This window comes from Ovis canadensis, chromosome 17, assembly GCF_042477335.2.
Source record: "Ovis canadensis isolate MfBH-ARS-UI-01 breed Bighorn chromosome 17, ARS-UI_OviCan_v2, whole genome shotgun sequence".
In the NCBI taxonomy this organism is placed as follows: Eukaryota; Metazoa; Chordata; class Mammalia; order Artiodactyla; family Bovidae; genus Ovis; species Ovis canadensis.
Genome location: NC_091261.1, coordinates 67,672,466 through 67,694,432, shown reverse-complemented (window position 1 = coordinate 67,694,432; position 21,967 = coordinate 67,672,466). Strand labels below are relative to the sequence as shown.

Here is a 21,967-nt window from a genome sequence, read left to right as displayed (position 1 = left end):
GGAAGATCCACTGGAGAAGGGATAGGCTACCCATGGGCTTCCCTTGTGGCTCAACCGGTAAAGAATCTACCTGCAATGAGGGAGACCTGGGTTCTATCCCCAGGTTGGGAAGATCTCCTGGAGAAGGGAAAGGCTACCCGCTCCAATATTCTGGCCTAGAGAATTCCATGGACTGTATAGTCCATGGGGTCGCAGAGTCAGACACAACTGAGAGACTTTTACTTCCATGTATTTGTTAACTGCTTCAATGGTACTTTTGCTACTGTGGTAAGTAATTTATAGGAAACAAAAGAAGCCAAAAAAAAAAAAAAATAGAGAGAGAAAGAAAAAAGAGCCTGTGGTCAGCCAAAGCTCAAATCCTGGTGCCCTGCAAGTCACTTCATGTAACCTTGGGTCAGCAGGTTCACCTCCCTGCTCCTTAGTCTTCTTATCTGAAAACTGGGGACTACAAAATTCCCTATCTCATGGTCAAGTTCTCAAGATTAAGTGAAGTTATCCTTGAAATCAGCTTAGAACGATACCTGATACAGAGCATGCTTTTAATAACTCATAGCTATTTGTGATGGCTCCTGCTAATGAGGGATTTCTAATCTGAAAGACTTCTATATCAAAGCAACTACAAGAGGGATGTCTCTGGCAGTCCAGTGATTAAGACTTCCCCTTTCAATGCAGGGGGTTCAGGTTCGAGCCCTAGTTAGGGAGCTAAGATACCCTATACCTCACAGCCTGAAAAAATATATATATATATAAAACAAAAGCAATGTAATAAATTCAATAAGAACTTTAAAAATGGTCCACATAAAAAAAATCTTAAAAAAAAAATTACATGAGAACTGTGGGATCATTAATGCAAAGTGAAGAAGGGGCAATCTAGGAAGCCTTCCCAGCAGTGGTGGCATATAAATTGCTTTGGGGGCATCATCAAGAATTGTCTAAGCTACAGGGAATTTTACTTCAGGAAACTGCAGCAGGAAGTTTTCCCTTTTGAACAGGTGCAAAGAAAGGGGTTAATCAACAAAGAAACTGTTGAAATAACTGAAGGGGTGGGTACAGAAAGAGCTAAACAAACTGGGTTCAAGGAGGAATTTTTTCCTTTTTTGTTTAAATTACACAACTGTTTGTTCCTTACCCAGAAAGACAGAAAAAGCAGACAAGCAGAAGAGAAATCGCAATTACCCTAATCCAAAAACTGTGCTAAACATCCAAGTGTTTCCTTCCAGACATTATTCCTCCTATGAATCCATTTTTAAAATACTAACTAACATGCAAATTATGGTTAAAACAAAGCCTTGTTTTTCCCTTCCCCAAACAATAGCTTGGATACTTCTCATATAAGATTATAAGTCAGTAAATAGGAAAATTATTTAAATAGTAAATAGTTTATTTACTACTAAACAATGGGGGGGGGGCACTACCTGAGTAAAAAGCTTGACTATTACGAACTAGAATCCTCTCATAGTTTCCAGCAATGTGTTGTCACAATATTGGGACATTTTAGGGGGAGGGGAAAATAGCTCGGTTCCAAATAATATCATGACATCATAACATCTTTCTCCATCATCCCTGCCCTTTCTACCTTCCTCCTGCACATTTACTGAACTTTTCAAACACATTCATATACCTGAGGATGCCTCCACGGCTGAAAAGGGGAGAAATAGTCATCAAGTCAGACTTAACCCTGCCAGGAAAAGGGGGGAGTCTCCCCAGACTCTGAAGCAGATCTAGGGACTCCTGAGCTTTCCCAGCCATGCCCAGCTTGGGGCAGCACCCCATTCTCCCCAGCTTCAGGATCCTACCTGGAGGGGAAACACGGCCACTGCCATCATCCCCACCCAACTCCTGACACCAGACAAGAGAAGAGGTTCTGCACTGAGAAGCAGGAAAGGGACGTTGCTGTTCCAGTCCCAGCTCTGTGAGATCCTGGTTGGCTCAGAGTAACCTTCTCTTTTCCTCAGTGCTCCCATCTGGGGAATGGGTACTCATCCTGGTCTGCCTACCTACCACTCAACTGGTTGTGAGAATCGAAAGGAGCTATCTGTGTGTGGGTTCTTACTACAACTGAAGGTGCTCTGCAAACAGGCAGTTTGGTGGCTACATATCATTCAGGCTTTATGTTCTTTCTTTTTATCTCTGTTCTGGCTTAAGCTGTTACATCCCTGCAACCCCTTTCCCCCACCAAGGGCAGTCACTTCAGCAGAGCAAATGGAGGGAGACACATGGAGCTCTCAGAGGTAAGGGGAAAGCTGCCCTCACCTCTCTCCTAGGAGGGAGCCACAGCTTAGGAGTCAGAGGGACCCAGGTTCAAACTCTGTGTTGTGTGTTTTCCTTGTTTGGCTGGTCTGGATTTAATGTTTATAGAAAATAAATGTGGTTTGGGATTTCTGACTCCTCAGACAAAATCTAGATATTAAAGCAAATTCAGCCACTCAACTAACCATGCAGTCTGAAATACCAGTGTTTTCAGGGCATCAGGACTAGCTATCTCTTCCCTCTTATAGTCTATGAATTGACATGCTGTACTTTCTCTGGGGTAAGCTCTTCCACTAAGCTGATTTGATTTTATCTCTGGGAAACCCAAAGCCATGACTGTATTCCATGCCAGGATATGACACTGGAGCACGCTTAGTCGCTCAGTCATGTCCGACTCTTTGCAACCCCATCAACTAGAGTCTGCCAGGCTCCTCTGTCCCTGGGATTTCCCAGGCATGAATACTGGAGTGGGTTGCCATTTCCTTCTCCACAAACCCTGTTTCTGATACTCAGTTGCTGTGTGACTCTGAGCCTCAGAGTTCTTACCAGAAAATAGAATCACGTAGACTTCACGAGATTGTGGAAACAATTAAGTAAGCTAAGGCTGCATGTCAGTTACCCAGAACAGCTCTTGGCCCGGCAAGAATGCAGTGTCTGCTATGACCATTACCTTGGACTGTCACTCATTTAGTTGCTCAGTAACTCCTCCTGACACTCTGGTTCTGAGTCAGGCCCTGGGACAATTCCAGCACAGTGGTTCTCACAGGGCAGGCCCCAAACCAGGAGCAGCAGCATCCCCTGGGAAACTGCTAAAAAATGCAGATTCCTGGGTGCTGCCCCAAATTGGCTGAACCACGGACTCTGGGGGTAGAGCCTTCTGGGGGATTCTGATGCATATTCAGGTCTGAGAACCATTGTTCTAGTGAGAAGAGGTAGAGAAACAAACATTTAAGCAAAAAAATCATTGTATTTATGATAGGGACTGTGAAGAAATGAGTGATTGAGAGGGAGGTGGGACCAGGAGAAGGTTGCATTTGAGCTGAGACCCAAGTGACAAAGAATTAGCCACAGGCAGACTAGGGTAGTGCATTCCAGGCAGAAAAAAGACCCATGCCAAGGCCCTGAGGCAGGCCTTCCAAGGAAAAGCAAAGTTGGGGGAGCCGGGCGTGGTGGGCTGGTAGAGACATGGAGAGCCTGGGCGGAGGAGCTGTGATCTGATTACGGATGTGACGGTCTGTCTGGGTCTGACCTGGCTCATCCAGTGAGGTGCACGTGGAACCACAATCCTCAAACAGCTTAGCCCCCGCAGACCATAGAGTACAAGTTCAGGGTCAGTTTTGTGCCCATTTCTGCTCAGCACCTGCTGGGAGCAACCTCGGTGCTGATCAGAGGTGACAGCAGGGGGCCAGGCTTTCTTTGTTCTCATCTCAGAGGGATGGTGGGAGGTTCACAAAAGCCAGAGCTGGTCACTGCAGGGGAAGCAACAAGTGGGCTATACAGAGGGGCCAAAAGGCAGCCTTCAAGAAAGCAGGAGAGGAGGCTGGATCGGGAAGGGCAGGTGAGGCCCCGGACGGGGTGCTGCCCTGGGGCTCTGCTTCTCTGGTGGAGCCCTGACTGACACTCCTTCTGTGGCCTCCCCAGCAGAACCAGCCACCGAGTCACCATCATCGCACTCTCCTATAATTCTCTGCACAAAACTGATCACCGATTGTCACTTCTCTTGCTTATTGTTTCTCTCTGTATATTCGAGAGCAGAGCGTCCCAACAGAACTTTCTGTGATGATGGAAATGGCCTAGAAGCCGGGGCTGTTCCAATAGGGGAGCCACTAGACACAGGTGGCGATGGGTCACCTGAAGAGTGACTAGTGCCATGGAAGAAGGAACATTTTATTTCACTTTAATGAATATAACTTTAATTTGCCACATGAGCCTATTGGTGCTGTAATGGATGGCTCAGGTCTAGAACACAAGGGCCGTGGGAGCTGGCTCACCATGCCCACTACTGGGTCTCTAGTCCCCCGCTGTGACGTTCAGTCATAATTTTGGGGGTGAATGAATGAGCTGTGTCTGCATGAGGGTGATCACGTTACGTTTTGGTCACTTGCATTGAGTCCTAACATGGGGCCGTGCTGTTTCCAGGGATTCCTGAAAACCCACGAAACAAGACTCTGGAGGACGAACAGGGACTGGAGCATAGCAAACCTGGGGGCTATGGGAGGGGCGGCTCATCCTGCACCACCCTGCCCAGCCCTCCCAAAGTCAGAAGCAACTGAAACCATAGGGCAGTCAAGATGGCACCTACTCTTTGTTCCAGTGGAGGGAAGGCTCTAGCGGAAGGCGGGGTCCTGGTGGGCTTCACTCAGTCCCCAAACTGCGCAGAAACCGGAGAGCATCTGAGGCTGTCCTAGGTTGGGACCACTTTGCCTCCTGTTTGTCTCCTGGCTGCTGGTTCCCTGACCCTCCACCAAGCCCTAACCTTTAGGGGAGGAGGAGCTGGGGTGGGTGCTCCCCAGCAAGCCCCCAGGACACCTGTCTGCCAGTGGCACCCCTGGGCTCCTCTGACACTTCCTGGCATCTCACTCCGAGCCACCCACCCAATCCGCAGCCAGTGTTTGTTTGAAAACTAGACAAGGGATCCAGGCATCTTCAACTCAAAACCCTGCCATGCAAGCTCCATGCCCTGGTCCACCGGGAGGGCTGGCCTGCCCTCTGTCTGACCCCAGCTCCCATTTCTCTCCCCAGCATTCCCAGTGAGCCAGCCCTACACTGGTCTCTCCATGCTTGGGATGCTCCATGCTCCCTTGTGGAAGCAACACACTTCCACATGATCCCGCCATCCCAGAGTCATCAGGAGACCTCCTCCTCCTCTTGGTCTCAGCTCCAGGCTGAAGTTCCAAGAGAGTCCTCAAGCCCTGGAACCCTGCACAGTATCAGATGTGTCGTGAGTGCCTGACACATGTACATGAGGGAGAGGTGAGGAAGAGGGAGAAAAGCAAGGTCTTCCTTTATCTTGAACCTGGTTTTTCCCTTAGGAAAGTGAAGACACAAGTGACCATGTATTATTAGGCTGAAAATAATCAAAAAGCCAAGAGACAGCATAGAGAGAAAGAGAAAGCCTTGGAAAAGAGAAAGAAAGCCACAGCAACAGCACTCTGACATCGGAGCCATGCCCCCACCAGGCTTTCCTCTGGTAAGGCAGCTACGACTCAGGAAAGGAAATTTCAGGAAGGGAGCCCGTGGTCTTTGTATCCAAGGTCTCAAGCCTTGGGCTGGAGGGAGCTGGGGGGCGGAGGGTGGGAAGAATGGCGAGAACATACTCTTCTAGCAGCGAAATCAGTTTCACGCTAGGACCTCAGGTCTATAGTAACCACAGCAGTGGGGTATAGCTTGGACTTTTATTTTTATTTTTTTAGCCAGGGAAAGGCGGGCCACCACGAGAGAACAATCAAGCCGGCAAAAAGTGGGAAATAGGTTCTAAAGAATCATCAAGGTTGAGGAAGACAGCGGCTCAGAGGGAAGAGAAACAAAGAATTAGAGAGTGGAGTTAGAAAACGGAAGCCCAGGGTCCCTTTGGAAGGAAAAAAGAGAGAGAGAGAATGGAAAGAAGGTGGAGGAAAGTGAGCTGGGGGCAGAGAAAGGCTAGAGGCTCCAACGACAGTAATGGCGGTCATGGCGCTGGCGATGACGGTGATGGCGATGACGGTGACCACGGGAACTGAAGCAGGAATGGTGCTGATGGTGGGTGTGGGACGGTGATAATTACTGCAATAATGAGAGTAAAAACGACAGTGTACTTAACCCAGACCAGGAACAGTGCCCTGCCTGACCAGTGCCTGCAATCCACCCAATCAGGGGGGTGGAAGCGACCATCACCTCCACCCTTGCGTTAGCCACTAAGCCGTGTCTGGCTCTTTTGAGGCCGCATGGACTGTAGTCTGCAGGCCCCTCTGTCTATGGGACTTTCCAGGCAAGAATGCTGCAGCAGGCTGCTGTGCCCTGCTCTGGCGGGATTCTCCCAACCCAGGGATCAAACTCGCGTCTCTCACCGCCTGCATCATCTCCTGTAATCCACCCAAAAGTCAGTGGGGTGGAAATGACCGTCATCTCCACTCTACTCACGAAACTAAGCTCAGAACCAGGAGGTACCAAACTCAAAGTCACCCAGCTGACAGGTTTGTCTGATGCCAGGTTCCATACTCCGAGCAGACGACTGAGGACTAAGGAGACCCTGGAAAGGAAAACAGTGACGGGGAGGGAGGCCTGCCTGGTCACTCTTTTTAATATGACAGCTGTCCCCTGTTCCCAGGGGACACTACTGATCCGCCTTCACCAGCTCAACTTTCCATTTTCTCCACAGCTCTTAGTCTAACACACTTTATAATGTACATGCTTATTATGATATAATTTATTGCCTGTCTCCCCCCGCTACAATGTAAACTCCATGAAGACATATATCTAAGCACGTGTTTTCAGAGAGTGCCTGGCATAACTGAAGCACTGATAAATTCTGTTAAATGAGCGAATGAATGCTTTCCGGTTTCAGGTCACAGCTGATATGGTAAGGAAAGGTTAAGACACCCTGGCTTTGGGGTTCTTGGAGCTTGTTGAAGGGAGGATTGAGTATTCTTTGGTGTCAGGCAAAAGCTGATCTAACAAACTGTGAGAAGAGATGAAAGGGTTAAGCTTTCCTATCTTTGGGGTTCCTTGGGAACCTGGAAATAAGGGGAGCCCCAGAACCCAAGGAGAAAAACTAAGATTAGAGTTAACAACCCTAAAATCAACCTGCCCCTATGCTCTGAGACAGAGGCAGAGATTACACTCATTCCTGGCCAAACAGAAAGCTCCCTTTGTCTCCACAAGCTTGGTTTCCAGATGGGTTTCTCAACACAACTTTTATTCCTTCAGTCACTCAACAAACACACATTGAGTCCCCACTACACACCAGAATTTTAAATATCTGATTTCACTGACTGTTGGAAGCTCCAGCTTTCTGGCTGAGACGTTGGGATACCAAAGCTGAATATGGTATGACCCTCAAGAAACAAGAATCTGGTGGGAAAGACTCACATGTGTTTGTGTGTGTGTGTGTGTGTGTGTGTGTGTGTGTGTTTTCCTCTAGTTTGGGATACATTTTTGGTTAAGGTGAAGAGTGGGGGAAATGGCAGGAACCATCCAGCTCCCCAGAGAGTTTGAAGCCTCAAGGAACCGATGGTCATTTCCTAGAGAAGAGAACGTAAAGCAAGGATTGTTGAAGGGTGGCTCACTGCTTCCCCCTGGTGGAGATGAGTAGCAAGCACTTCAGGCGGTCTTCCCAAACTTCCTTCACCACGGGCAGGTAACCTGGGCCCGCTGCCAGCAACAGAGGGGTGAAGGGCATGCGGCCAACCGCGCCTGCTTCAGAGACGTAACGGTCAGATGAGGGCGTGAGTCAAGGACGCTGGAAGTCACTGTTAGACACGGTCAGTCGGTGGTAGAATCATTCATTCATCCATTCACTCAATAAGGTGTGGAAGCTTAGAGGCAGGAGCTGGCTGTGAGGATAAGCAGGGATCCATCAGGAGGACAAAGGGGAATGGAATTCTAGCCAGAGAGGTGGGTGTCGAGATGGGAAATCCATGTCTGATCTAGGAAACCCTAAGTAACTAATAGATTAATTGGGTATTTAGGACTTGTTGGGGGAAATGTGAACAGTGGGCTTCCAGAAGGGAGCTGGAATCTGAGGAGGCTGGCGTCCATAAGAGAGCCTGTACGTGCAGGCACTGGGGAGTTTTCCTGTGCTACATGAGGGCAGAAGGTGTATTGAGATATTTACTGAGTCCCTCCTACAGGTTAGCTATATAGCTAGGAATAAAATGGTAAACAAAAACAGATACAATCCCTGTTCTCTTGCAGCTTTAAGTCTACTAAGGAAGAGAGGCATCCATTTAGGAAAAAAACACTCTTTAAAAAAGTTTAAATTAAAATCTGAAAGGTGGCACCATAACATCAACGAAGTGCAGAAGTAAAGTCCAATACTGATATTAAGGAGACTCAGGGACTTCCCCAACGCTCCGGGGCTTAAGACTCTGCCTTCCAATGCAGCAGGCCTGGGTTCCATCCTTGGTGGCGTAACTAAGATCCCACGTGTCACAAGGTGCAGCAAAAAAGAGAGAGAGAGAGACTCAGAGCTGAGTGGACAGTGCTTTACTGCACTGAGGTTCTCTCCAAGCTGACCTTGGTGCTGGAAGAATCTGGGCATGGGCATAGCCCTTAGAGGACCCAGTGGCTCAAAGGGTGGCATCAGAGGTAGGGCATCGTTGAAGGAATCTTAGCTGCCTGGGAAGGGTTGGTGGTGGCAGGAGGATCAATAAGATCAATATCTTTTCAAACTGTGGCTCAAAGTCCAAAGTGGGGTGTGGACCACTTTGGGTCATCACCAGCATTCAGTAAATGACATGGAATACACGAGAAAAGAGTGCACAAAATGCCACGCACAGTAGGAATGGAGACTCTGCTTCCTTGCGTATGTGAATGTGTACACGTGTGTTTGTGTATTTGCATGTGCGTAAGCCATACGTGAACCGTGAACTTCCAGATGTTCAAGCTGGTTTTAGAAAGGGCAGAGGAACCAGAGATCAAATTGCCAACATCCACTGGATCATGGAAAACGGAAGATAGTTCCAGAAAAACATCTATTTCTGCTTTCTTGACTATGCCAAAGCCTTTGACTGTGTGGATCACAAGAAACTGTGGACAATTCTGAAAGAGATGGGAACACCAGACCACCTGACCTGCCTCTTGAGAAACCAATATGCAGGTCAGGAAGCCACAGTTAGAACTGGACATGGAACAGCAGACTGCTTCCAAATAGGAAAAGGAGTACGTCAAGGCTGTTTATTGTCACCCTGCTTATTTAACTTCTATGCAGAGTACATCATGAGAAATGCTGGGCTGGAAGAAGCACAAGCTGGAATCAAGATTGCTGGGAGAAATATCAATAACCTCAGATATGCAGATGACACCACCCTTATGGCAGAAAGTGAAGAGGAACTAAAAAGCCTCTTGATGAGAGTGAAAGAGAGTAAAAAAGTTGGCTTAGAGCTCAACATTCAGAAAATGAAGATCATGGCATCTGGTCCCATCACTTCATGGCAAATAGATGGGGAAACAGTAGAAACAGTGTCAGACTTTATTTTGGGGGGCTCCAAAATCACTGCAGATGGTGACTGCAGCCATGAAATTAAAAGATGCTTACTCCTTGGAAGGAAAGTTATGACCAACCTAGATAGCATATTCAAAAGCAGAGACATTACTTTGCCAACAAAGGTCCATCTAGTCAAGGCTATGGTTTTTCCAGTGGTCATGTATGGATCCGAGAGTTGGACAGTGAAGAAAGCTGGGCACCAAAGAACTGATGCTTTTGAACTGTGGTGTTGGAGAAGACTCTTAAGAGTCCCTTGCACTTCAAGGAGATCCAACCAGTCCATCCTAAAGGAGATCAGTCCTGGGTGTTCTTTGGAAGGAATGATGCTAAAGCTGAAACTCCAGTACTTTGGCCACCTCATGCAAAGAGTTGACTCACTGGAAAAGACTCTGATGCTGGGAGGGATTGGGGGCAGGAGGAGAAGGGGACGACAGAGGATGAGATGGCTGGATGGCATCACTGACTCAATGGACATGAGTTTGGGTGAACTCAGGGAGTTGGTGATAGACAGGGAGGCCTGGCGTGCTGCGATTCATGGGGTGGCAAAGAGTCGGACACGACTGAGCGACTGAACTGATCTGAGCTGAAAGTGCTGCAACATAAGTCATATTTGTTCCTGTGCATCGTGATCAAAAACTTTTTGGAAAACTCCAGACTAGAGTCCTTCTCAAGTCTCAGCCAGCCCAGGATGTTACAGAGGATGATGGCCCAGCCCATGGTAAAGTGACATAAACCCCTTTCTCAGGAGGAACTGGGGTCTAGCTCATTTATAAGGACTTTTTCAAACTCAGCAGCACAGTTCTGAAGAGAAGATATTAACTCTGAAAAGCAATTAAGAACCTAACCTCAAATGCTCACTCTCATACACTGTAGGGGGGTAGGGGTTGGAGAGAGGCAAAAACTGGCACAAATTTTGGGGAGGTCATGTGGCAAGGTTCACCAGAAGTTTTAAAATATGGACATACTTTGCTGGAACCCCACTCGTATGAATTCACACTACAGGGATCACCAAGGATGTACCTAAAGTTAACACTCAGAACTGTTCACTGCAGCAATGCCTATCATAGGAGAAAAAACAGACACAACGTATCTTTCTAGAACTAGGAGGGGGGTGAAATAAATGGTGGCAGAATTCAGGCATTAAAAATGAGCAGCAAATGCATTTATTGACAGAGGAAGCTGTCTGTGATATAATACTGCAATTTGGTGCAGTTTTTAAGGGTGAGAAAACTGCCACCTGCTTCTCACAGCAGGGGGAGAAAAGTCACCTTGAAGCAGGTTTTGTCTGCGCTGAGTGCCGCTCTTAACTACGCAAATATTAGGTGAGTCAATAGCATTGTACCAGAGTGAAGAATAACATGGCCTTTATAGTTAGTCAACCAGGGATAATTGTGCACCCTCCCTGGAACATTTAGAAACATCTAGAGATGGTTCTGTTTGTCGTGACAGGGGGTGCTACTGGTGTCTAGTGGACAGAGGCCAGGAAAGCCACCAAATATCCTTCAAGGCAAGACAGCCCCCAACTCAGGGATGCCTGATGGTGACTGTAGCCATCGTTAGAATCCGCTAGCAAGAAAGAACACAAAAAGCCTGGCCAAATGACCTGCTTCAAGCATGTTCTACTCTGTCCACTTCCATATACCGAGCCCTGCTGGCACATACAGTCAGCCGATAAATGCTCGTCGAATGTTGCATGTTGAATCCATCGAGGGCACCTATGAACATCCACCTGACTGTGCCAGACTGGTGCTCAGCAGTGACTCCTTGTGGCAGGAACTGGAACAACAGCGCAGGTGGACCAATAATGCTTTTCTTTGGTTGATGTTTGCAGAGCTGATCTCTTAGGACTGAAAAGGCCCCGCAAATTGTGGGAAAATCATGAGACTAGAGGAAAGCAGGAAGCCTCAGTCAGGACGATTTTTGATGTCTTGTTAATCAGGGCAAACAGAGATTTGAGCAATTAATGAGAAATAGCAACGGAAGATGACAATATATTTGGACCTCAAACTGATAAAACAAGTGAGAGCTTATTTTGCTGGGTGAAAAAAGTAGGTTTCAAAATCATATGTATGGCTAGCCCTAATTTTATGGTTTTATCATTGACCATTTAAAGACACTACATACATATCCATTTGTCAGGAAGAATTACACCAAAAACTATACCAAAACGATAACAGTAGAGGGTGGGGACTTGGGGCTGCTATTTTATCTATTTTTTCAACTTATTTTACAATGAATTTATATTATTTATGTAAGAAAATAAGTTAGATGCTGAGCCTAAATACAAAGGCACATCACAATATCTAAAGTAACAAGACCCCTCAACTTTCACACACGTCCAATATTTCCATATCTGGACCTTAATTATCCAGAACCAAATGCTGAACGACCTCAGAAGGGTGGGCAAGAACAGCTGCCCTGACCACCTCTGGCTCCGAACCCCAGACCCCTTTCCTCTGCTCATGAGCGGCACACACCATCCAGAACCGACTCCGCCTTAACCTGGCCTGCAGGTGCGGGAACAGGAACCCGCGGGAACGCCGGCGCACGCTGGGGACGAGTGTCCATCCCCATGGGTCTGCTCACCTGACATATGGACGTTCCGGAGGCAGGAGAGGGAGGCATTGAGGCGGGCACACTCCTCCCGGTTGGCCCCGTATTTCTCCACGGTTTCACACACCTGCTCATCTGTCATCTCCAAGAGGTCCTCCAGACTCAGCTGGCCCGGGGTGATCTCCTAGAGGAGGGAAGAGAGAGAAGGGTAACCAGACCCGAAGCGCCCTGAGAGGAGGCCTCCATGCCATCCTCTAGTGGTACCTAGCGGAACACCAGGCTCTGGGTGGACGTCTGCTTGGGATTGCTATCTTGGAGTCAGACAGGCCTGGATCTGAATCTCAGCCTTGCCACTCGGTAGCTAAATGACCCTGGGCAAATAACTTAACCTCTCTGAGCCTCACTTTCCTCACCTGTAAAATGGGAATGTTAAGCTCATGAGCTTTGTAAAGTAACATATATGCTCACATGCTATGTATCCACACCGTTAGAGAGCTCTGCAAATGGTAGCCATTAATTACCTGTCTGTCTGTCTATCCAGCTCCTGAACTCCTTATGGGTAAGGCTCCAGTTTACTCATCTTGGAGGGTTCTGCATGCCTCCTGCCCGGCTTGGACTGCACTGACTTGCTGCAAATCCCGGGTAACCTCAGAGCAGAGCAAACCAGACAGCCCCAGTCTCCTGATGGCTGGTCTCCATTCCGTGCTTCTTTTTTTCCAAGCCACACACATTATAGATTATAGGGTTCAGATTGGGGGTTCAGGAGCCCTAAGGGGAAATGGGGGCTGGAACCCTGTGGGTGGTTCAATGCTGTCAGTGAAACAGGGTTTGTGTCTGAGCCCGACTAAAGGCATGATTTTGCAACCTAAGACAAAGGGGAGCATTGCATGGAGTGGGGGAAAAGGACACCTCTGAAGACAAGGGCTGGGAAAAGAAAAGGAAGATTCCCGAGTATAAATGTGTGAGTCAGATGTCCCTTCACCACTGTCAGCAACCACTCCCCTCCCCCAAACCGTGTGTCTCTGTACACTACAGAACGGACATACCTCGAAATTTGTCGATTTCTATGTTTATGTAGTCACAAAAACTAGACTTCACATTATAGCACTTAATGATAACCAGTGTTTTTACATATTATTTTTATTTTGAAAGAAAGAGTTTGAGATATCAAAGAATGGCGATTCTGAAGCACTACTGTGGAGTAGTTCTGCCCTCTTGTGGCCATATCTATGTATTACAATAGAAAGATGAAAACCGCATCGGCACAAAAAATTCTATTTAAAAAAAAAGCTGCCAGGCAAAAGCTGAAACCCAGTCAGCGCCTTTCCAACTCACTAGGTCAGGGGTGGAGAGAATAGTAATGAGTCACATAGAAGCTTTCTCAAACAGGGACTGTTACAGGGGTAGCGCCACTTTAAGAAAGGTGATGGACCAAGATCTGGAAGTATTGATATAAAACGAGATACATTTAGAAGGGATGATTCACAACATAAAAGAATTCTCCACTTTGCTGCAAGAGTCACTTGCGTGTTTTAATCCTATTATGTATCCTCCAAAATACTCAATTTACACTAAAGTTTATAGCTCACACCCACACATCACAAAAGGAAAAAGGCAGAAAAAAATGCAGAAGGCTTTAACATGCTTGAGCCAAAAGAGGAGAAGCATTTCTGTTGGATATAATAATAATAAACGAAATAGATGTAACACCACTTTAAGTGCTCTTCGTGGATTTTCTTTCAAGGTCACAAAGACCACATAAAGCAGGTACTTTTACCATCATCACCAGTCTGTACATAGGAAACTAGAATTCAGAAAAGTTAGACCACTCCCCAGGGTCACACAGTGAGTAAGTTTGAACCCAGGCAGTCTCTCTTGGGAGCGTTCTCTGAAGTGCCTCTTCCTCCGCAGAAGGTGGCCCTCTTGTGGACATATGCGGGAGTTGCAGAAAGAGAGCTGGAAACCCTGCTACGTCCACACCGCCTGGTGGATGGCCTTGGACTTCGTTTATTCCAACAAACTAAAGTGAGAGCCTGAGCTCAAGCACCTGCAGCCCAGGTAAATGTAAATGAACAAAGCTGCAAACTCGCCTGCGGTTTCCTAAGGGGCAGACTGACACCAGACAAATTCAGTTCTGTGTGTCAGCAATTCCGATTTTTCAAGAGAAGTCGAAGACCTGGGTTTTTAATGCAAACTCTTTCAACTTTTACATATGGGCTCAAAAATAATTTTTCAGACAAAAAATAATCTGTGCATCAGATACAAGATAAGACAGAGGGCCACTAGTTTTCAACCCCTGAAGATTAGTCTCCGTCTTATTCGCCTCATTTGATAAATAAATGGTTCCAAAAGCCTCTGAAAAGTGTATACAGGGTCAAGCAAATAAAATGTACTGCTTGAACTCTTATGAGACCTTTCATTTGAAGGATGTTCACAAGAAACCACCATCCTGGGAATGACACTAAGAAACACAGACGCATAAGCCATCTGGTGCGCCAGCGCAAGATGGGGTGGGGAGGATGGAGAGGATGGGGAAACGTGGGAGGGTCCTGCGTCCCCAGTTCAGGACTGTTAAATGTGGTGGGTTCAGGCAAGATTACACTGAGGACGAGGTCTAAAAAAAGACAAAAGGCAGAAGAGGATCTTTCAGACCTCTCCGAGAAGGAAGCAGGGAGTGCCTTGAGAAACGGCACTTGGCCCTGCAGGCAAGGGGCACACCCAGCACCTCCTCTCCCCAGCTCAGAAAGGCCCCCACATCAGGAAAACAAGGAGAAAGCACCGTGCTTCCCACCTCACCCTCTGGAGTCTATCTGAGCTGGCTTTTCCTGCTAGCCCCTCCCACTCACTAGCAGGGCAAGTCCCTCCATCTCCCAGCCTCAGTTCCTTGCTCGGTACAATGGGGTAACAGTCAGACCAACCTCAAAGGTCATCGTGAGGGTCTGAACACTCTCCAGAGCTGAGAGCCTGCATGTAAAGCCTTCAATACTATGCCTGGCCCTGAAGATTCAATGAATGTGGAAAGGTTCCACGCAGTCACTAATAACTGTGGGGACCCAAGATCCCAGAGGGTAAGGAAATCTCACCACCCTTGAAACCTTAAGGATGTGGTCCACCCTGGAGGGTGGACACAAGACAACAGGTGTTTTGGTTTTGTCACTGGAAAACCCATTACTTCCTAAGTTTTCAACAACAGCAATGACAATAACAATAGTAAGCTGACATTTCCTGGGTACAATTAGGTCTCAGACTATGGTCTGAACATTTTACACAGATTATCTCATTTTATCACACCAGCTACTTAAGAAGAGGAGAGAAAACTAATGTCTTAAGACCGTGCTGCCTGGTACAGTGGCCACTGGCCTCACTAATGAACATTAAATACAGTTAAAAATTCAGTTCCTCAGTCACATGCACTGACCTCGGTTCCAGTGCTCAGTAGCTTACATCCGGCTGGTGGCCACTGCATCAGGCAGCAGAGATATGAAATATTTCCATCATAGTGGAACATTCTGCTGGACAGCACCCATCTAAGGGGTAAAATGATCTGACCCAAGTCACCAAGCGAGTCCTTAAGTGGCAGAGTTGAAAGAGGGCCTACCTGACTCTAGAACCACACTCTTTCTTTGGCTACACTGTGTGTGGGCGCTTAGTTTCCTGACCAGGGATTGAACCTGTGCCCTCTGCTGTGGAAGCACGGATCCCTAACCGCTGAACCACCAGGGAAGTCCCTAGGAACACCTTCTCACTGACTTCATTCATTCAGAGCATCAGAGATGCTCTGTATTTTCATCCCACACATATTCAAGTCCTACTGTGTGCCAGACACAGCCAAAACCCCACTGCCTGAGGGGGCTGGCTACCAGCCGATAAGGGGCATGGGGCAGGGGTCGCCTCCAGTCACCTCAAGGACTTCCTTCCGCACGTCGACGATCCGGAACCAGTGCCGGAGCTGGGGGAAGCCGTCCAGCTCAGCGTTGCGTTCCTGCAGGGCGACCTTCTTTTTGCAGGACAGCTGCCGGCTGAAGTACTTCACCAGCTTGCTCTGCGGAGAGACACAGAGAACAGAGGACGCGTCTCAGAGGTATTACCACAGGAGGACAGGCAGGCATCTCGCCAGCGTTCCCTCCCACCCCAAGTCCATCCAGCTCTATTTTAAAGACCCATTCAGCTGTAGTGAGACCCAGTTTCCACTCATGACCCAACTGTGTTGGTGAAGATGGACACACAGGCAGGTTCCAATATTTTGCCGGGGAGCGAGGCGTGCAAAGTTCCCGCGTAGTGGGGCTGTGGGACTTGGGCTGTATCCATCCACGTCTCCACTGCACAAAGGTCTCCTTTGACCTTCACAGTTGCACGTCTGGGAACTTCTCTCTCAGACCCCTCATCCTATGGCAAATGACCAGAAAAGGATACTTCCTACACATCTGTTTGCAATGGTGAAAGACTGCAAACACCCCAAGGAGCCATATGTAGGAGACTCTTCATAAATGAGGATACAGGCCCACAAGGAGCTCTATGCAGCTGTAGAATAAAGCGAGGAAGCGTGCTATTGTACTGAGACAAGATGCGCTGATAAAAATTAAAAAAAAAATACTCTCACTCATGTGGGAAATTTTACATTTGTAGATCTTTGTAAACGCAGACACTCTGGAAGGATCTCTAATCTTCTAGGGAAGGGAAAAGGGAGGGTGGGTAGCAGACGCGAGAGGAACCTTTGTTTAACTCGTTGTGTATTATTTCAATCTTAAGACACATGCAGATATTCACAAATTAACAAATACTTTTAAAATGAGATGGACCCCGGCACTTCCCTGGTGGTTCAGTGGTTAAGACTCCGTGATTCCACTGCAGAGGGACCCGGGTTCCATCCCTGCTTGGGGAACTAAGACCCTGCATGCCCCTCGGAGCAGCCAAACAAATAAATTTTAAAAATAAAATGAGATGGACCTGAACTCATGCTTCTAGAGGGATGCCATGGCGTGAAAAAGGCAAGTTTTTTTTTTACTGCCTATTTTGTAAAAGCTAACAACATTAACAAAAGAAAGGCAATAGGCATGTATGAGCAGAGGATAAAGTGTGCAAGACACACCCCCCAGCCTGCTAAGTTGGGATGGGGAGGACCTATAGATGGGGTGACAAAAAATGGCTTTGCATTTCTCTATATATTTTTGCCTTATTTCAATAGTTACCCAAAGTATATTATCATCTTTGTGATATAAAATCTATTTAATAAAGATAACTCAATGAAACAAAAATAAAAATCTTTAGGTATATAAATGCCTTTGACATTTCAAAGCACCTGTCAATCAATATTTATCAAGAAGACAGTCCTGGAATTCTGTGGTTGGTTAGTCGCTAAGTCTTGTCCGACTCTTTGTGATCCAATGGGCTGTAGCCCGCCAGACTCCGCTGTCCATGGAATTCTCCAGGCAAGAATACTAGAGTAGGTTGCCATTTCCTTCTCCAGGGGATCTTCTAGACCCAGAGATCGAACCCACATCTCCTATGTTGGCAGGTGGACTCTTTACCACTGAGCCACCAGAGAAGCCCCCTGGAATTCTAGGATCACATAATTTGGAGCAAGGAATGACAGGAGCAGGCGTGTGTTTCTGTTCAGCTGGTGAGCACTGCCCTTCTTTTGGTAAAGACCGTTTGAGTCTCTTTAGGGGGAACCTTCCTACTGTTAGGCAGGTAGAACAGGGAAGAGGAGTCCAAAATGGCGGTGGCCACAGACAAGGAAGGGAAAAGCCCGCGAAAATGAAACAAAAGAAGGTCCGAGGACCGGAGTGAGGACCTCAGGTAAAACAAGCAACACTCCTGGCTGGCCCAGTTTACATAGGACAGGCCCAGGGAGAGAGAAACATATAAACAGAGGAGCCAGAGCCAGCTCTCTCGCTCACTCTCCCGCGCGCTGGGGCGCTCTTCTCCTCGTGTCTTTAGATCAACGCGCCCTCACGCCTCGAAGATGGATCTTCCTGCTATCTTCTAAATAAAGTAGAGCTGTAACACTGAGCTGTAACATTGATTTGTCTAAGAGCTATAACACAGTCCATTTGAGACCTGAGAGCTATAACACGGTCTATCCAAGACCTGAGAGCTGTGACTCGCCGAGGGGGCGCCAATGTCCGTCACTCCAAATCTTTGTTGTGACGAGACAAAGAACCGAGGAACATACACTCGCGTGACACTTTGGCTCCCAGTTCACATGGCTGAGACGAGGCTGGCCTCACCCACCCACCACACCTGGGCTGCAGGGCGGGCTGGCGACCCACGCCTGGCCAGAGCACTGGGATCAGGGATAACAAGTGAGCCGGGCTGGGCCACAGAAAAGCCTCCCCAGGCTCCCTTCGCAAGCACTCAGAAGACAGCCCTCACTCCCCTCGAGAACTGTCAGGAGGGTGCCAGAGACGCCAGGAGCTGCCAGGGCATTCCTGCTGCCTGACACTGAAGTGCATTGGAAGAAATCAGAAAAGTGGTTTTTAAGCTAACATTAATTTTATTCACCTTACTAACAAAGAGAAAGTTGCCATTCTTGACAAGCCCACATTCCATTGCAATAACAGGCATCATAATCACATTAATGAGCCAATGTACCTAGAATACCTGTCATTTGGAATCTGTTTCGAGTGTTAAAATAGAAAAATGTCCAAAAGAATGTCTTTCTTCTCTAACTTATTTCTGAATGAATAGGGTCTGACCTACTGAGAACTCAAAGCCAGGCTCTCAGCTGAGACATCTATAGAACTCTGCTGTCTGTCTGTCGTTTTATTCTATGAGTGGATTGACAGTTATCTTTACACGGGTACGGAAAACCACACAGAAGAAAAAAAGAAAAACGACACTCTGACGCATCCCCATCATTCCTGGAGTACTTCCTTACTTTCTGGCACAACAAAGTTTTCCAGGTTCATCATCTCCTTTTCCTGCCCCAACCCTAGATCAGTCATTTCTCCAAGGAGTCTTGCTTGGTTCCTCATGGTATTCAGAAACCAAGATTTGGGTACTTGGTGAGATCATTGACATTTCCAGTTCCCTCTGTAGACAGCCTGGGCACCATAGGTATGTGCAATGCATGTATGAATATGTAGACACATAAATATCATTAGGCTGCACTTACACTGATTTTGCTATCTCTATGTATAGCTGACTGACACCTCTAATCCTAGTCAACACCACAGGGCTTCCTCTAGCATTTCCCCTCCCCACATTTGTATCACTCTTCTCAGACAGTGAGGAAAAACAATCCCCGATATATGTATTGGCTCCATCTGCTGAATCTAGTTAATTCCCCAACTCCACCAGGCTACTGCCCTGCGTGGGTGCTGCCCTAGGAAACTTCGACCCCTACGGGGCTGCCTCCTCACCCTGGTTCTGCTGCCTGCATTGTTGGTGCTGCTGCTTTTTAAACTGAAGCATACTTGATTTTCCATGTTGTGCTCATTTCTCCTGTACAGCAAAGTAATTCACTTAGACGTATATTCATGGAGCTTCCCTGATGATTCAAAGCTAAAGAATCTGCCTGCCAGTGCAGAAGACATGGGTTCAATCCCTGGGTCAGGGAGGATCCCCTGGAGGAGGAAATGGCAACCCACTCCAGTATTCTTGCCTGGAGAATCCCATGGACAGAGGAGCCTGGTGGGCTCCAGTCCATAGGGTTGCAGAGAGTCATGACTTAACAACTGAGCAAGCATGTACCCATGCTACATATATACACATGCACACATATGTATATATTCTTTTTTACATTCTTTTCCATTATAGTTTATTACAGGATAATGAATATTTTGGTACATCCCTGTGTCCTACTATAGGACACTGTTGTTTATCCGTTTCTATGTATAACAGTTGTGTCTGCCAGTGCCAAACTCCCAGCTCACCCCTCCCTGCCCCACCCCACCCTCTTTGGCAAAACCACAAGTCTGCTCTCTACGTCTGCTTCTGTTCTGCAGATAAGTTCATGTGCGCCGTATTTTACATTCCGTATATAAGCGATATCATAAGGCACTTGTCTTCCTCTTTCTTTCTCACTTACTTCGCTTGGTATGACAAGCTCTAGGCCCGTCCCTGTGGCTGCGCATGACACTCCTTCTCTTTTGTAGCCAGCGCTATCCCACTGCATGCACGCACCACGTCTGCTTTACCCGCGCGTCTGTCAGCGGACGTGTCAGTTGCTGCCGTGTTCTGGCCACTGTACATAGTGCAGCTGTGAACAGAGGGGCGCGTGTATCTTTTCGAATCATCGGTTCGTCCGGATACACGCCCAGGAGTGGGGCTGCAAGACCATGTGGCCTGCCTTGCTGCTGCTTGTGGCACGTTGCTGTTGTTGTTTCAGGTCTTGACATTTGCCAGTGGGCTCTCAGATCCCAAATTCAGGCCCCATCCCCAGCTGTGCTTTGGTTTCACACATTGAGAAGTGGATGTTAGTGAGGTTGACTTAATCTCAGTCTCAATATGACCAAAATGGTTCTTTCACTGGCCACATGTAGCTAACTGAACATTTAGGGTATGGCTAGTGTGACTAAGGAATGGAACTTTAAATTTAATTTAAATTTGAAAATGGAAGTCATGTACAATATTTTTCTGTTAAACATAATTTTATTGTTATGATAGAGCCGCATTTTACTTTAACCTTGAAATTTTAGTGTCTGAATTGAGGTATGCTATAAGTGTAAAATACATGCTATCAAAGACTTGATAGGAAAAAAAATAACATAAAATATTTCATTAATATTTCTACATGGATCACATTTCAGTGATATTTTGGATACACTGGGTTAGATAAAATGTATTATTAAAATTAGTTTCATCTGTTTATTAATGTGGGTACTAGAAAATGTTAAATTATACATTTGGCTCACATCTGTCACTCTCATTAGAGTTCTAATGGACAATGCTGCACTAGGGTTTCATCCTAAAGAAATAATTAAGGCTATTCATGAGGTCTTGCTCCAAGTGGATAATAGACATGAAAGATTGGAAACCTTCCAACTCTTCAATGACAGAAGTCTATGTAAATAAATTACAATATATTCATACAATGCCATACCATTAAGATAATGTATTAAATATGTATGTGTAACATTTGTAATATATAAATAATATATTAAAAGATTTATAAAACTTTATGGGTATAGATGCATACAAAAAAGCCTTGGGAGGGCTTCCCTGGTGGCTCAGAGGTAAAGAATCCACCTGCCAAAGCAGGGGACACAAGTTCGAGCCCTGATCTGGGACGATCCCACATGCCGCGGGGCCACTAAGCCTGTGTGCCGCAACTATGGAGCCAGTGCACTAGAGCCTGGGAGCTGCAACTGCTGAGCCCATGTGCTGCAGGTGCTGCAGCTTGCACGCTCTAGAGCCTGTGCTCTGCATGAAGCCACACCCCTGCAATGAGAAGCCCATGCGCTGCAGCTAGAGAGTAGCCCCCGCTGGCATCAGCTACAGAAAAGCCCAAGCAAAGCAGCAGCACAGCCAAAAGGAAATAAAAACATTAAAGAAATTTTTGTTTCTAACCTTGGGAAAATATATAACAAAATATTAGCAGCAGTAAGATTACAAGTGACCTATTTTTTTTCCTGTTTGCTCCTCTGTAGCAATATTAGAAAATACAATGTGTATGTATTGCCTGCTTATCAATAGAAAAAAAATGTTTGGAGAACATTAGTGGGACCCATAGCTAACTGATACACCACCGCATCAACTCATGAAAATCTGACTTTGTCCCCAAAGCCCATCTCTGATGTCACCTTCTCCAGCAAGTCTTTATCAATTCCTTCCTGGCATTTTATTTGTACATACAGTATTATAAACTTTATTACTGTTTTCCTCACATCATAAGTGGTGAGTGATGAAGACACAGGAATCTTCATCCCTTCATTAAAGGATTAAGGAATCCTTTGCAGATTTGGAAGAATAAGTGAAATAAGCATCAGGGGGAGAAGGGGACGACAGAGGATGAGATGGCTGGATGGCATCACCAAC

The 21,967-nt window shown here is 46.8% G+C and overlaps 1 protein-coding gene across 1 annotated transcript in view; it reads right to left on the bottom strand.

Moving 5' to 3' along the window:
- Nucleotides 1-21,967, bottom strand: part of KSR2 (kinase suppressor of ras 2) — a 454,968-nt gene that overhangs the window by 346,725 nt on the left and 86,276 nt on the right. The window contains exons 2-3 of the mRNA XM_069557572.1: nt 15,888-16,028; nt 12,020-12,170 (exon numbers count right to left, since the gene is read on the bottom strand). Of these exons, the coding sequence (XP_069413673.1) occupies nt 12,020-12,170; nt 15,888-16,028 (292 nt within the window). The remainder of the gene's footprint in view (nt 1-12,019; nt 12,171-15,887; nt 16,029-21,967) is intronic.